General features: G+C 56.1%; 2 protein-coding genes and 1 long non-coding RNA gene across 4 annotated transcripts; 1 reads left to right on the top strand and 2 right to left on the bottom strand.

Moving 5' to 3' along the window:
• Window positions 1-551: 551 nt before the first annotated feature.
• On the bottom strand, window positions 552-4,966 carry CD320 (CD320 molecule). Its single transcript, XM_047850510.1, has 5 exons — window positions 4,773-4,966; window positions 2,162-2,275; window positions 1,557-1,790; window positions 1,115-1,273; window positions 552-987 (listed from the first exon to the last, which is right to left on the bottom strand). The coding sequence occupies exons 1-5, from the start codon at window positions 4,897-4,899 to the stop codon at window positions 845-847; spliced, it is 777 nt and encodes a 258-aa protein (XP_047706466.1). The 5' UTR covers window positions 4,900-4,966; the 3' UTR covers window positions 552-844.
• LOC125160972 (uncharacterized) lies at window positions 4,920-7,382 on the top strand. Of its 2 annotated transcripts, none has more exons than XR_007150421.1 (4): window positions 4,920-5,103; window positions 6,283-6,373; window positions 6,973-7,073; window positions 7,164-7,382. It is a non-coding gene; the product is annotated as an uncharacterized LOC125160972 (long non-coding RNA). The 2 variants fall into 2 exon arrangements; XR_007150422.1 differs by having other exon boundaries at window positions 6,874-7,073.
• Window positions 7,379-14,259, bottom strand: NDUFA7 (NADH:ubiquinone oxidoreductase subunit A7). Its single transcript, XM_047850511.1, has 4 exons — window positions 14,153-14,259; window positions 13,683-13,732; window positions 10,708-10,857; window positions 7,379-7,585 (listed from the first exon to the last, which is right to left on the bottom strand). The coding sequence occupies exons 1-4, from the start codon at window positions 14,201-14,203 to the stop codon at window positions 7,495-7,497; spliced, it is 342 nt and encodes a 113-aa protein (XP_047706467.1). The 5' UTR covers window positions 14,204-14,259; the 3' UTR covers window positions 7,379-7,494.
• Between the last annotated feature and the right edge of the window lie 35 nt (window positions 14,260-14,294).

Here is a 14,294-nt window from a genome sequence, read left to right as displayed (position 1 = left end):
GCCGCACCATACCTGCACGATAATAAAACCTACGCTTTTGGGGCACCTGGGTGGCTCAGATGGTTAAGCACCCCACTCTTGGTTTCAGCTCAGGTCATGATCTTACAGTTTGTGGGTTCAACACCCACATCGGACTCTGTGCTGACAGTACAGAGCCTGCTTGGGATTCTCTCTCTCCCCCTCTCTCTCTGCCCCTCCCCTACTCACATTCCTACACTTTAAAACTGAGTGGAGCCCAGACCAACCCTGAGGTGCCCAGCTTACACCTCCAGGAGGAAGAAGCCATGATGGATGGCGGTCCCCCAGGACTCTCCCGGAGGCCCTGCCTAAGCCCCGCTCCTCTGTGCGGCAGCCTGCGGGTGACGCAGACCACCCGGCTGCCCCAGCCCCACTGCCACCTGCTCTGGATCCCAGAAAGCCAGGGGCAGAGCGGCCGAGGGGGCACCCAGGGCTGGGTCCCCGAGTCCCACCCTCTCAGGACACTCCACTGTGGAGTAGGGGCTGTAACGGAGCTGCCCGGGCAGAGGGAGACAGAAGCCCAGAGGCAGGCGGAGGATGTGAAGTAACTTTAATCACCACCCTCAGACAGAGGCAGCAGGAGTGTCTAGTTGGGGCCATCCCCCGGAGCAGCGTGGGGCCAGCCCCTAGGTTCCGGCTGTGACGTGCTCCCGGGCCAGGCTTCCTGCATCTGGGCGAGGGTCCAGGTGCCCGTGACCTCCAGGGCCACATCTGCGGGAGCTCAGGTCCACGGTGCCGCACGGCCAGAAGAAGCCACGTCCGAGGGCTGATGTGGCCACAGTGGCCGTGCCCAGGGCCCGGGAGACGTGGTGGCAGCAGCTCGTCCTCAGAGCAGCGAGCTCTTCCTCTCCGACAGCAGCAGGGACTCCTTCACGACCATTAGCAGCCCCAGCTGGTTCAGGCGCCCCCGGGCCCAGAGCCGGGACAACACGAACAGGGAGATGGCAGCCAGACCTGCGCTCAGCACCACTGTGGGGGGCAGACGGACAGGAGTCAGTGACAGCCCCCACACCGGGAAGGGGGGGTCTGCGGCCCAGCCCGTCCCTTCCCCAAGCCTTCCCTTGCCCCCAGGAGCGGGAGGGCCCGGTCTTCCTACCGGCTGCGGCAATAACCCCACAAGCACTTCGGTTTCCAGACTGGACTGAGTCCTGGTCCCCAAACGAGGTGGCGGTGGCATTCCCAAGATCGGTGACAGTGCCCGGGGCCACAGGGGTCCCCATGGCCGTGGCATTCCCTTCCTGGGGCGTCTCAGTTCCTGCAAGAAGTCCAGGTATTCAGTAGCTGGGGAGTCGGCGCTGAGGGCATGAGGGGCAGGGAGGGACTACACGTGTCCCAAATGCCTGGAGGGACCGTGGGGCGCATCATCTCCCAACCCAGAATGAGTAAGGTCAGTGAGCACCGCTGCCCACATGGGGGTGCAGGCGCGGGGAAGACCCGAGTGTCCACATCCCAAGCCTGGTCACCCGCCGGAAGGTGTCCTTATCTAATGCCCGGCCCTCCCCACCCCCGCAGGCACGCTGGGGTCGCAGGGCACCCACCACAGCCAAGCTCGTCGCTGGAGGCAGGGCAGTCGGGATGGCCGTCGCAGAGCCAGGTGCGGGGGATGCAGGCACCGCCCCACAGGCAGCGAAGCTCCCCGGCCGGGCAGGGCTGGCGACTGCAGTTGTGAACGGTGTGGTCGAGGCCATCTGGGCAGTCATCGATGCTGTCACAGGGGCAGGGGCTGCCAGTGGGCGGCAGGCACTGTCCGTCCCGGGCGCAAGGCTTGATGCCTGAGGTGCAGGGTCAGTCAGGTCCCAAACACCCACCCGAGAGAGCTGGGGTACTCTCCTCCACCCGGCCTCCGGTGACCCCTGCCTTCCAGGAACAGGCGACCCTGTAAAACCCACCCACCCTGAAGATGTCTCCCTGTTCGCTTCCCCTTCCAAGGACCGGCCTCCCTGCGAGCCCCTCCTCCCAAGGCCCCACTAAGCCCACCTCCCATGAAACCCACCTCTTCTCAAGCCAGCGACCCTGTAAGCCCTGTCCACCCTCGGGCCCCGCCCCATCGTGCCAGCCTGAAAGCCCCGCCCCTCCCACAAGCACCTCCCCTCCCTGCGGCTCCGCCTCCTCAAGCCCCGCCCCCAGGGTAGCTGTGACTCACCACACTCCTCCTCGTCGCTGCCATCCGGACAGTCCTTGTCGCCGTCGCAACGCAGAGGGAGGGGCACGCAGAAGCCACTGGTGCGGCACTGGAAATTGGTGGGTGGGCACGAGCCTGCAAGACGCACACAAGTGAGGTCTGGGAGGCCGGAGTCTTGGCCTCCGCCAGGGACACAACGTTACAGACTGACCACCAGGAGACCGGCCAGGTCCCAGGGTGCTGGAATGCCCCTGGTGGCCACCGTTTGCTGAGGACCCACTACGTGTGAGGCTTGCAGCGGAGCAGTTCACAGGAAAGGTCCTACTGCCCTCCCCCCCCATGGTGCAGAAGACACCCGGGAGAGATAAGGTCCCAGGCTGCCGAGCTGGTGGCAGCTTCGAGGTTTGAGCCCAGGTCTCCCTGATCCAAGAGTCTACCAGGCGTGTCTCCAAGATCCATGGTTAAACAGGCTCGGGTAGGGGCCATCTGTGACCCGCCCATGGTCAGGGTCAGCAGGGCAGGTTGTATCCCACCTACTCAGCACAGGGGAAACTGAGGCCCTGGGCAGAGGACCTGCTTCATCACCAGGGCCTATCCACTCACCTCCTAAATTCCGCCCGGATCCGACCACTTTCCCCATCTGAAATGTGCCACCTCCTAGCCAGGCCCCACCCCCTCGGGACACTGGAGACCTCACAGAAGCCCATCATTCCATCACCCACCCTTGCCTCCCCTCTGCTCAAAATCGTGCCCTGGTCCCCTGACCCTCTCGCACCGAATCACTATTTTTCCCGTGTGGCCCCAGTGCCTGGCCCAGCACAAATTGCTTCCTGGACCTCACCCTCATTCTTCTTCCTCATCCAGCACCCTCTGTCCTGGCCTTCCCGAGGTTCTCCAAGAGGCCTGGCTTGTTTCCCCCTCCCGGCCTTTGCCTGTGCTGTTCCTTGGTCCAGTGCACCCTTTCCTGCCCCCACTTTGCAACTGGTGATTCCTCCCCAACCTTTAGATCTCAGCTGCTTTCCTGGGAGGGGTTTCATGAGACTCTCGGATGCCTGAAGCTCTACCTGCCTCTTAGAACAACTGTGCTCAAACTGGTGTCCACACAGATGGTAAGGACGCTCAGTGGAGATCAGGGCCAGGACCTTGTGACCGCAAGTCCAGGGCAGCAGCTGACAATAAGTGGATACAGGTCACACAAGGGTCCAGGCTGAGTCCGGACGAGATCTGGGCCTTCCAGGACCCTAAGCAGTGAGGCTCAGGCTGCATGCTGACCTGCTGGAGCAGCATAGAAGGGCCTGGAGCCAGGGCCAGCAGGAGGGAGTCTGAGTGACAGAGGAATGGAATGGCCTTGAAGGCTCCCCTCCCAGGTGCAGTAGGGCAGGTGACAAATACCTGGCCTGGACCCAGCCTGGTCCCACCCCATTCGATCCTGCCCTTCTTGCCAACCCTACCTTTACTCACGGGCCTCAGCCTCCAAACCCAGTGCTCCACAGGCCTCCAGGCCCAAAGGTACCTGTGGCCCATACAGTCCCCAAGCGTGGTGGAGCCCGGAAGAGCTGTGGCCAACCTGGAGCCAGCTTCCTTCCCTGCCCCTGGGGGTCTGGCAGCCCCTGGGCGAGGCTTCCTTTCCAGGCCCGGCCGCTCTCGGCCCTGCCAACCCCCCACCTCCCTCCCTGGAGTGTTTGGCCTTCCTGGAAAATGGGAGGCAGAGCACAGCAGACCAGGCCTCGCGGGGTCAGACAGGAGGGGAAACGACCAGTGACTCAGTTTCCTCCCCTGTAAAAGGGGTTTGCTAGGAGTTCCCACTTCAGTGTCCTGAGGAGAGGAAACCACTTGTCCTGGGGTTTGGAACTTGGTTAAGGGGAGTCCTGCCTCCTTAAAGGAACCAGGAAGATTTAGCCTATAAAGGTAGGGACTCCTCGGTGAGGCGGGGAACAGATAAGGTGAGAGCTCAGGTAGGAATGGGTTAAGTGTGTGAGTCTGCGCTCAAGGCTGAAAGCCAGGGTCACCTGTGCCTACAGGAAGGTCACTCCCCGCCAAACTGACTCTGGGAACCTCAGAGAGGGCCACCAAGATCACTTAGGCCCAGGCGCATGTGTCCAGGGGCCTGGGGGTGACAGGGAGGGAGGAAAACCTTTCCTTCTCTAAGGCCAGAAGAGGAAGGTGCAGAGATGGGGGAGAGCGGGGGCCTGGTGGCCCAGGAAACTCAGCCACATGGCCTCAGGGTCTGGCGAGGATTTAGGAGGCACAGCCGCTCCCAGAGGCGCCAGGTGACCGGCTAAGCACGGCTAGAGGTCGGACAACCAGAGCCTGCAACAAGCCTTCCTGCCCACGCTGGGCTGAAGGTCGGCTTGGAGGTGACAAAGGGGTCCGACAAAGCCGAGCACGAGTGGGGTGTGGGCAGGGTAGAAACAGAGTAGTTAAAGGCAGGCAGAGCCACCCAGGCGAGGGTCCCCAGCTGGGGACGGCTGGCTCTCAAAGGCCAGGTTCACGGCACACTGGAGTCCCGAGCCACGTGCCGGGGGAGTGTCCGGGACAGACCAGCGAAACAGCCAATGGCGAGGAGCCGCCGGAGCGCGGGGTGGGGTCGGACGGCCGAGGGGCACGCGCGCGGGCTGCGCTGAGCTCTCACCTGGGCTGTGGGCCAAGAACGGGATCGGGACTGGGGTCGGGGCGGCCTCCAGGCCCAGTCCGAAGCCGAGCAGCAGCCGCAGCACCAGGCCCAGGGCCGCTGTCCTCCGGGCTCCGCCCCGCGCCATGCAGCCGCTCGCCGCACCGCCCCTGCCCTGGCACTGGGCGCGCGCGGGCCGGCCTCGCTTTTATCCCAGCGCACGCGCGCAGCGGACGGGGGCGGGGCCCACGCCCCCAGGTCCTCGCGGCGCCCGCGGCTAAGATCACCGTAAATGTCCGAATATGGGAACACCCACGATTTGAGGCTCTAACACACTTTTCTCAGTGACAAGGTATGTCGAAAGGTGTTGGGTCCATTCGAAGTTAAAAGCTAATGGGGATGTAAAGGAACTTGTCGGGTCTACTCAACATTAAATGTTTCGCATGCATCCTACAGCAAATGTGACTGTGCAATTATCATACTTAATATGGCAGCCTCTCCCTCCAGCCTTTCTATACTCTAGTTTAGGGTCTGGCGACTACTAAGTCAGCGGTAGGACTGGAATGCTGGGTTGCTCGCTGTATCCTCAGTGCCTAGAAGGGTCTGCCACAATAGTAGGCTCTTAAATATTTCGTGAATAAATGAATAAAACGCTTCCAGTGCCCGGCTTCTATCATGGGTCCTGTCCTCGCACCTGGATGTCCCTGTAAAGGCACGGACTCCGCGGTGAGGCGGGGGACCAGATAGGGCGAGAACTCAGGAAGGGATAGGTTAAGTGTGTGAACCTGAGCTCACAATTGAAAGCCAGGTCACCTGTGCCTACTGGGAGGTCACTCCCGCTGAGCTGACTTTGGAAACCACAGAGATGGCCACCAAGATCACTTAGGCCAGACGCGTGTGCTCACTCACGGCCACCACGCTTCATTCGGTCTTCATAGCCCACCTCCTCCAGAGGTGGGGGTGGTTTTCTTCCGGAACAAGATCCGCAAAGGCAGCCCTGGGGCTATCTCTGGTCATGCTCACCCAGAAGGCACAGAAAATACAAACCGTCTGCCGGCTTCCTATCCAATCAGCTGCTGTGTTGTCTTGAAAATAAATATTTTATCTACAGCTCTGCCTTCAGGAGAAGCAACATGTTGGACTGCCAGCAGAACCTCAGCGTTGACAGGGGTGCAAGCATTTACCCCCCCCCCCCCCATTTCCCATGAAGCAACACTAAAGCATCCAGATTTTCCTACAAGGGGCTCTGCGGGTTGTTGGCATGATTCAGTATGAGAAAATGTTGAAGGTTTTAGCTGCTTTTGGAGCGTGTAACATATGTTGGGGTTTTTTGTTGTCGTTGTTTCAAAAGCTCCCAGATTCCCCAGAGTAGAGGCTCGGCTTCCTGGCGAGGGGGCTCCGGGGTGCAGGGATAACAGCTGAAGAAGCCATCCATTTGTAGCAGCTGAGCACAGACTCCTGTCAGGTTCAAGCCAGAGTTCAGTGAGCCTGAGCGAGTTCCTGGTCCTTCCATTCCTATTTTTCTGTCCAGGGAGTATGGCAACAGCGATGACCTCACAGGATAGCTCCAGGAAGGAGCTGAGATCAGATAGCATTTACGACAGCACCTAGCAGGCAGGAAGGTGAGGTGTCAGGCTTCTTTCCCACCCCCACTCCCTTGCCAAACTTCAAGTCTGTGTCCTAAAAGCCTGCCTCTGTGGAAGCCCTCAGGGCTGCCTACCCAGTGGCCTCGGGACACACTGCCCAGCCTTCCTCTCCTTCCTGATCTTCTTCCTGAATCGGACTCCCCCTTTGCTCCAATTAGAATCCCACCTCCTCTAGAAAGCCTTCCCTGGCTTCAGCCACAGTTTTCTCCCCTCGAGCATTTATCATTTGCGTCGTCCACGCTGGGGCTCCCTACATACCTCCTGCCTGGGATGGTTCCCCTTCCCTGCCTTGCTCTATGCTTCCAGAGAACACGGCATTCTCAACAACCCGATCTTACCCTACAGAAGGGTTGTGGGGTTCTTCCACAGGGCAGCCGGACTTGGGCTACTTCTTTTCTGGCTTCCACACAACTGCTCATTCCTCTTAGGACCAACCCCCCCTTCTTCCCCTAGGCTGACTCCACCTCCCTCCCCAGGGCCTGTGCAGAAAGGGTTTCTGGCTTGGGGAGGCCTCTCCTCGCCTGCCCCCAGTCAAGCCTTCCTGTGAGTTGCCCGGCTGTTCTCTGCCACCCCAGGAGCTGCAAGGCGGTCAAGGTCAGAAGGGGGCGTGCGGTGGGAGGGTACTGGCCCGTGGCCCCAGAAGCAACTGCTGTGGGAGCTCTTGACGCACTTAATGGTGAGTTTGTGCTCGGTCTCGCTGTCCCTCAGTCGGTGCCCCCCAAACACCCAGAGGCCCTGGAACCCACCCCACTGCTATGTTGGCCAGGCTTTCAGGGAAGGGATGGTGACAACTCTAGATGCCCTGCCCCTGGACCCCGTGTCATCTGACCTGTGCCTGGCGACGGCGTGTTACCCCGAAGCTCAAGAACCACCATCCCGCCCCTGCTCCTGGAGTGCTGACAGAGTTCAGAGATTCAGCACCAGCTTCACCGGGAAATCCACGGAAGCCGTGTGTAGCTTCGAAAGTAAAAACACAAGTGACACCGGAGAGCAGGGTGTATTTGTCATAAATTAGGCCCCGGTCTCCCCGGAGGGAATACAAGGAGGGGAAGCCCTCAGGTGGCCCTGAGGGCCGGGCCAGGTGCCCCAGGGTGCAGTCACAGGTAAGGCTGGTCCTTGGACAGCTCCCACCTCTTTATGGGAGGAGCCGGCGACACAGCCTTCTTCTCAGTGGCAGCGGCAGGTGAGCTGGAGAGGAAAACGGATTTGGGTTAGGGTCGGGTCTTCACAGAGCAGCGCGCATGGATTTGGGGTAGCTCACACCTGCGCCCAGCAGGAACATGCCTGCCGAGACTGTGGGTCTGAGGCCAGAGTGAGGGTGCTCCAGAGGCCCAAACTCCTTCACTGGGGTCCCCCAAAAGGTCAGCCAACCCTTGCTGGGAACTGGCCAGCCCCCTTCCTGACCAAGCCCCGTGTGAACCCCCCGTCGGCCTGCCCTGGCTCCCGAGCTCAAAGCCAGCCCTGAATAGCTGGGCTCCTTCCCCAGCACCCCTTCCCACCTGCGGCCCCAGGGTGGACGAGCACCCCATTCCGGTTGCCCCCAAACAGGACACTGGTAAAGGGTCAGGCGATCAGGTGCCGCGTGCCCACTGCTCTTTCTTCCCTCAGGCACTGCACCCTTGCTCCACGGCAGGCACTGCACATGCCCCAGCACAGCGCTAAGACCAGGCCCTGGCCGCAGTCCGATGGGGCTGAGGGTCAAGTGCGATTAAAAAATACCCCATCCAGGGGCACCTGGGTGGCTCAGTCGGTTGAGCGTCCGACTGCAGCTCAGGTCATGATCTCACCGTCCGTGAGTTTGAGACCCGCTCGGGCTCTGCTGATGGCTTGGAGCCTGGAGCCTCCTCCGGAGTCTGTCTCCCTCTCTCTCTCTGCACCCCCCCCCCCCCACACTGTGTCTCTCTCTCTCTCCTTCAAAAATAAATAAACATTAAAAAAAAAAATTTATTTTAAAAATACCCCGTCTGCCCCAGAGTGAGCCCTAAGGAGACACTGTGGCAACAACTCCAAGGCAAGTGCCTCCCAACCCAAGCCCCTGGTGCCTAGGACTGGGAGGCTTGCACACACGGTAAGCAAAAAGGGAGAGGAGGCAGGCAGGCAGGCAGGCAGGCTCTCGTGGATGAGCCTCCCAGGAGCAGGGATTCCAGGGCCGCCCAGCCTCCCAGGAGCCTGAAGGAGGTAGAAGAGGCAGAATCAGCCTCCCTAGGAGATGCAGGCATCCCAGGGGCAGGTGAGGAGGTATGGGGGGAATAGGGTGGTTTGCCACAGTCTGGTGCGGGACTCCGGGGAGTCAGAAGATAACAAGGACCACGACCCAGGCCATTCACTGAGTTCTAACTATACAGCAGGCCCGTCCTGGCCTCATCACCTTCCAGACCTTGTCATACTGCAAGCCCACCAGCCCCATTTTACAGATGAAAAAATGAGGCTCAAGAAGGCATGAAGGGCTGGCTTCAGACAACACAGTGAATTGGCTGTAGAGACCAGACAGCACTGAGGGTCTGGGCAAACTGCTTTGAAATCCTGCTTCTGCTACCCACTGGCTGTGTGACTCAGGCAGGTCAACTGGCCTCTCTGTGCCTCAATTTCCTCTTCTGCAACAGGGCCGTCACCGCCCAACTTGTGATTAGTAGGCAGGCAGGGCATTGACTCCATCCTAAAACCTCACAAATGTTAACTATGGAAATTAATCCTCATAATAACTCTCCTACAAATTGAATGTTTTGTTTCTCCCAAATTCATATATTGAAATCCCCGCCTTCGGTGTGATGGCCTTTGGAGGCAGAGCACTTGAGAGGTGACTAGGTCATAAGGGAGGAGCTCTCATGAATGGAGTTAGCACCCTTGTAAGAGACCCCAGACACCCATTACCCCTTCGACCATGTGAGGACATACCAAGAAAATGCCATCTATGAGCCAGGAAGATACCCTCACCAGACATGGAATCTACAAGCACCTTGATCTCGGACTTCCCAGCCTCCAGAACTATGAGAAACATAAGTTTCTGTTGTTTATAAGCCACCCCACTCTTTGATATTGTCATAGCCACCCGAATGGACTAAAATAAATTCCCTACAGTAGATATTATGGCCCCATTTATTTAAGAGAAGGCGCCTGAGGCCAGGGACAAAACTGAGTTTTAAGGGGCCTGAAATTTACATAATTCTTTAAGAAGGGTATGAAGAAAATATGGTGTGTGTGCATATATACGTATACATACACACACACGCATATACACAGAGTGGAATGCCATTCAGCCATAAAAATGAATGTCTCCATTTGCAACAATATGGATGGACTCTGAGAGTACTCTGCTAAGTGAAATATGTCAGAGAAAGACAAGTACTATAGGATGTCACTTATGTGCAGAATCTAAAAACAAAACAAAAAAATGAAAAAAGATACAGATAAAAAGAACAGATTGGTGGTCACCAGAGGCAGCAGGCAGGTGGGGGGGGGGGGGGCGGGGATGAAATGCATAAAGCAGGGGCACCTGGGTGGCTCAGTGGGTTGAGCGTCCGACTTCAGCTCAGGTCATGATCTCACGGTTCATGGGTTTGAGCCCCGCATCGGGCTCTGTGCTGACAGCTCGGAGCCTGAAGCCTGCCTCAGATTCTGTCTCCCTCTCTCTCTGCCCCTGACCCACTCGCATCCTGTCTCTGTCTCTCTCAAAAATAAATAAACATTAAAAAAAAAAATTTTTTTTTTAATAAAAAAAGAAATGCATAAAGGGGGTTCAAAAGGTACAAACTTCCCATTATAAAGTAAGTCCCAGGGATGTGATGTACCGCGTGGTGACTTTAGTTAATAACACTAGATTGCATATTTGAAAGCCGCTAAGAGAGTGGCTCTTAAAAGTTCTCATCACAAGAAAAAAACGTGTAACTACGTGAGGTGACGGATGTGGCGCTCATTTCAAACGTACACAAGTATCAGATCTTCATGTCGTACCCCTGTGCGCAGATTTCAATTATGCCTCAGTTGTAACAAAATACAAAATTACAAAAACAACATAATGTTATATGCCAATTATGCCTCAATTAAAAAAAAAAAATACGCACTTACAAAAACAATATCTGGGCTTCTCCCAGAGCACCTGAAGGGACCCTGAAGCTTCATGTACTTTGCAGGAATCGCACCCCTGGCTGAGGCCCCACCCCCTTCCCTGGGCTGGGGGGCGGTTCGAAGAGCTCTCCCGTGAAAAGCCCCAGCAGCACAGTTCCTGACATGGTTCACGCTCCATACATGGGCATCTTGAACAGCACAAGCAAGAGGAAGGACTGGTTTCAGGAAGGCGGTGAGGTCCTCACCTCTCTGCAGGCTTGCCCGACGCCAGTACCTTCTGCGAGGACATGACGACTGATGGTGGCACAGCTTCCCGGCGGCCATCGCGAGTGCAGTAGTAGTTGCTGGAGAGCTTGTGGCTGGGGCCCACAGGGAGCTGGGGAGGAGGCTGAGTTCTGAGGGAAAAGAACATCAGCACTGAAGCTAGCAGAAAGTCACTCTTATGGCCCGGTGAGGCTGGCATGGGCCTCAGTCACTGGGCCACAGGCCAGGGGATCCCCCTGGCACACTGTCGTGGATGTATGGCTAAGGAGGATCCAAGGCCCTAAGGCAGGTAGCAACCTCTGCTATGGATGGGAAGGTGCTAGAAGGCAAGTATGCCCCAAATGTGACCGATACAGAGGACATTTTCTGAAGCTTCCCAGGGAAGGGGGCGGCCCAGACTGGACACCCAGACCTCTTCCCACCCCACCATGGCCCAAAGTTTGCATCTGGCCTCTCTTCTGCCTACCGGTGCTCAGGAAACGAAGGGGTCAGGGTCTGAGGTCCTAGTGTATAAATGTTTGGGCAATAGCCCCAGACATAGCTTCTTCTGAAGGTCTTTGTCCCAAAAGCCAGACTACAGAACTCTTGGGTTTCCAGTCATCTCAGGAACTCTCTGGAAAACCCTGCTGGGATCAAGGCTTATTACTCAAAGAGCACCTTGTCCTCTGAGGTCTCTGAATTTCCTGCCACCTCCTGGTAGCCACAGCTACAGCCAAAGCTGGAGTGGGGGGGACGGGGGGGACGGTGGGTGAGTGAATAGAGCTCTGTCTTGGGCTGGGCTAAAACCCGGGGTGAATTTACAAAGAAGCCACATGCCTGAAAAGGAAATGCTAACCTCAAAACAAAAAAGAAGCTTCCCTGGAAAACGCAGCAGAGGAGAAAGGCAGAAAAGATAGGAGAAATCATAAAATCATGGAGTTTTAAAATACCTTGTTTGGTGTTTTGCCAGGACTTAAGTTTTTCTTTTTTTAAAACCTTTTTTTTTTTTTTGGTTTACTTATTTATCTTGAGAGAGAGAGAGAGACAGAGAGGGAAGGAGAAAGCGAACAAGCAGGGGAGGGGCAGAGGGAAGGAGAGAGAGAATCCCAAGCAGGCTCCATGCTGTCAGTGCAGAGCCTGACTCGGGGCCTGATCTCATGAAGAGTGACATCATGACCTGAGCCAAAATCAAGAGTCACTTAATGGACTGAGCCACATGGGTGCCCCAGGACTTAAAATTTTCTTTTTTCTTTTTTTTCTTTTTTTTACATTTACTTATTTGTGAGAGACAGAGAGAAAGACAGAGCACAAGTGGGGGAGGGGCGGAGACGCAGAATCCGAAGCAGGATCCAGGCTCTGAGCTGTCAGCACAGAGCCCAACGCGGGGCTCGAACCCACAAACCACGAGATCATGACCTGAGCTGAAGTCAGACACTCAACCAACTGAGCCACCCAGGTGCCCCAGGACTTAAGATTTTCTTAAAACAAGTGACAACCATTGTGTAAAAAAAATGAGAGGGCGCCTGCCTAGGTTTTTCTCCCTCTCTCTGCCCCTCCACTGCTCATGCGCACATACTCTCTCTCTCTGTCTCAAAAGAGTAAAAATTGAAATTTTTTTAAATGAGAAATAAGAATAAAAAGGAAGTTTACAAATTTAATACTAAAAGCTATATCCTGGGGCGGCTGTCTGTCTGCTGGTAGAGCACAGGGCATGTGACTCTTGATCTCGGGGTTGTGAGTTTCAGCCCCATTTCGGGTGTAGAGATTACTTAAAAATAAAAAAATTAAAAAAAGCAATATCCTGTGTGGCAGTTAGAATTTGCTTCACCCATGGAGTCCAGACGGCCCCTGGTGGATGTGGCCATCACTTTCCACCACTTAGCAAAAAGGTAAGAGCCAGGGCCCAATGGAAAGACCCACATGCATCACTAGGAGGCGCCATTATCCTCAAGAAGTTGGAAATTTTTTAAAACCTTTTCCTCAACTGGCACCAACGACCCTAGATAGAGCAGCAACTCAAAACTTCTGATATTTGGAATCAGTTACAACATGCAGGCATTCACATAAACTTGGTTATTCTAATGCTATTTTTTTTTTCCTTTTGTGCTAATCCTCACTGGCTGCCTTACCTTTGCCAGCTCCCCTGACTTCCTATATACCGCTCTCTCTTGCTTTCCTCACTGTGTTCCAGCCACCCTGGCCTCCTTCCTCCTTCTGGCTTTGTCCAGCCTCAACAGGCTTGGAGCATACTGTTCCCTCTGTCAGAATGTTCTTTCAATAATTACCCTTTGGCTCTTTCTCCTTCAGGTAGCTCACACGTCAATCCCAGAAAAAAGACCTTTCCTGACCACCTGACATGAGATTGCCACCCTCCAGCTTATTCTAATTCATTTTGTCATTCATTCATTCATTCATTCAGAGCATTCCAGAATGCTCTTTACCTGTTGCATTTGTTTCCCTACCACCTTTTTCTCTTCCTAGAACTTGAGCTCCACAAAAGGAATAAGAATAGTAACTTTTCTTGTTGGTGCTGTTATCTCTGAGAGCGCATCAGGGGCTTGTATATATCAAGTAATTTTTGGACATAAAGGAGTTTGGAATCAAGACACTTCTGGGTTCAAATCTCAGCTGTCATTTTCAAATTTCTAAGTGACTTTAAGCAAATGACTTATCCTCTCTGAGCCTTAAATCTTTTCATTTGTAGTTTGGGGGTGATAACACTAACTGGCAGGGCCACACTAAAGACTGCACAGCTACACGATCCACTCTGAATTCACGCCCAACCCGACTGTTCCACGAGCAGCCCACTCGGAGTACAGGTAAGTTAAAATCAAACCTCTGCCTCCACGGACTGCCAGGGACCGGAGGCAGGATTCCGGCCCAGCACTCCAGGGGTCTAAAGGAATACGGATTTTGTTCTTGACGTGAGAATAACAGGACAGAGCCGGTGTATGGGCAGCGAGCGGGGCTTGCTCACCGCTTGGAGATCTCCTGGTAGCGCAGCTGCAACTTCGCCTGCAAGTCTTGCTGTGGGAGGAGAGGAAGGAGGTCAGCCTGCAGGGCACCTCAGGAGAGGAGAGGGCGAGGGAGCAGGGGCATCCCAGGGATGAAGAAGGGAAGGTCGGAGATGAACAGTTTGGTACAGGGGTATGAGTCCTGGAGGAGATAAGGAGAGCTAAGGCCTGGGCCACAAGATACAGGGCTAAGGTCTGGGATTAGGCAGACCTCAGGCCTGAATGGGTCGAGGGCTGGGGTGGAGGTGGGTGTGTCGGCCGAAGGAGTTGGGGGCTCTGCGCTGAGACACTGGTTCTAGCCTAGGTGAATCTCAGCACTAAGAGCGTCAGGCCCAAGGGTGCAGGAGGAAGGGGACTAGCGGGAGCGGGTCCGAGGAGCACTGAACCCACAGCCCCCCGCCCCGCCCCACTCGGCCCTTCTCGCCCCGCGCACCCCGGACGCCCAGTTCCGCAGCCGCTGGATGAAGCGGGTAGCGGACGCCATCTTCCGTCTGCGCTGAAGGGCGCCGGTGACGTCTCTACCGTGGGGGCTGCTGGGAAAACCCTCCAGGTCTCGCGAGGGCTGGAGTGGGCGG

Source organism: Prionailurus viverrinus, chromosome A2 (assembly GCF_022837055.1).
Source record: "Prionailurus viverrinus isolate Anna chromosome A2, UM_Priviv_1.0, whole genome shotgun sequence".
Taxonomy (NCBI): Eukaryota; Metazoa; Chordata; class Mammalia; order Carnivora; family Felidae; genus Prionailurus; species Prionailurus viverrinus.
This window is presented reverse-complemented; position numbering and strand designations above follow the sequence as displayed.

Excerpts from the sequence above, each read along its gene's own strand:
- CD320 (XM_047850510.1), bottom strand. The coding sequence starts at position 4,899 with ATGGCGCGGGGCGGAGCCCGGAGGACAGCGGCCCTGGGCCTGGTGCTG. Across the intron at positions 1,791-2,161 it reads CAGCGACGAGGAGGAGTGTG|GCATCAAGCCTTGCGCCCGG; the intron begins GTGAGTCACAGC and ends CCTGCACCTCAG. Across the intron at positions 988-1,114 it reads TGGGGTTATTGCCGCAGCCG|TGGTGCTGAGCGCAGGTCTG; the intron begins GTAGGAAGACCG and ends TGCCCCCCACAG.
- NDUFA7 (XM_047850511.1), bottom strand. The coding sequence starts at position 14,203 with ATGGCGTCCGCTACCCGCTTCATCCAGCGGCTGCGGAACTGGGCGTCC. Across the intron at positions 13,733-14,152 it reads TGCGGAACTGGGCGTCCGGG|CAAGACTTGCAGGCGAAGTT; the intron begins GTGCGCGGGGCG and ends CTCCTCCCACAG. Across the intron at positions 7,586-10,707 it reads TCGGGCAAGCCTGCAGAGAG|CTCACCTGCCGCTGCCACTG; the intron begins GTGAGGACCTCA and ends TTTCCTCTCCAG.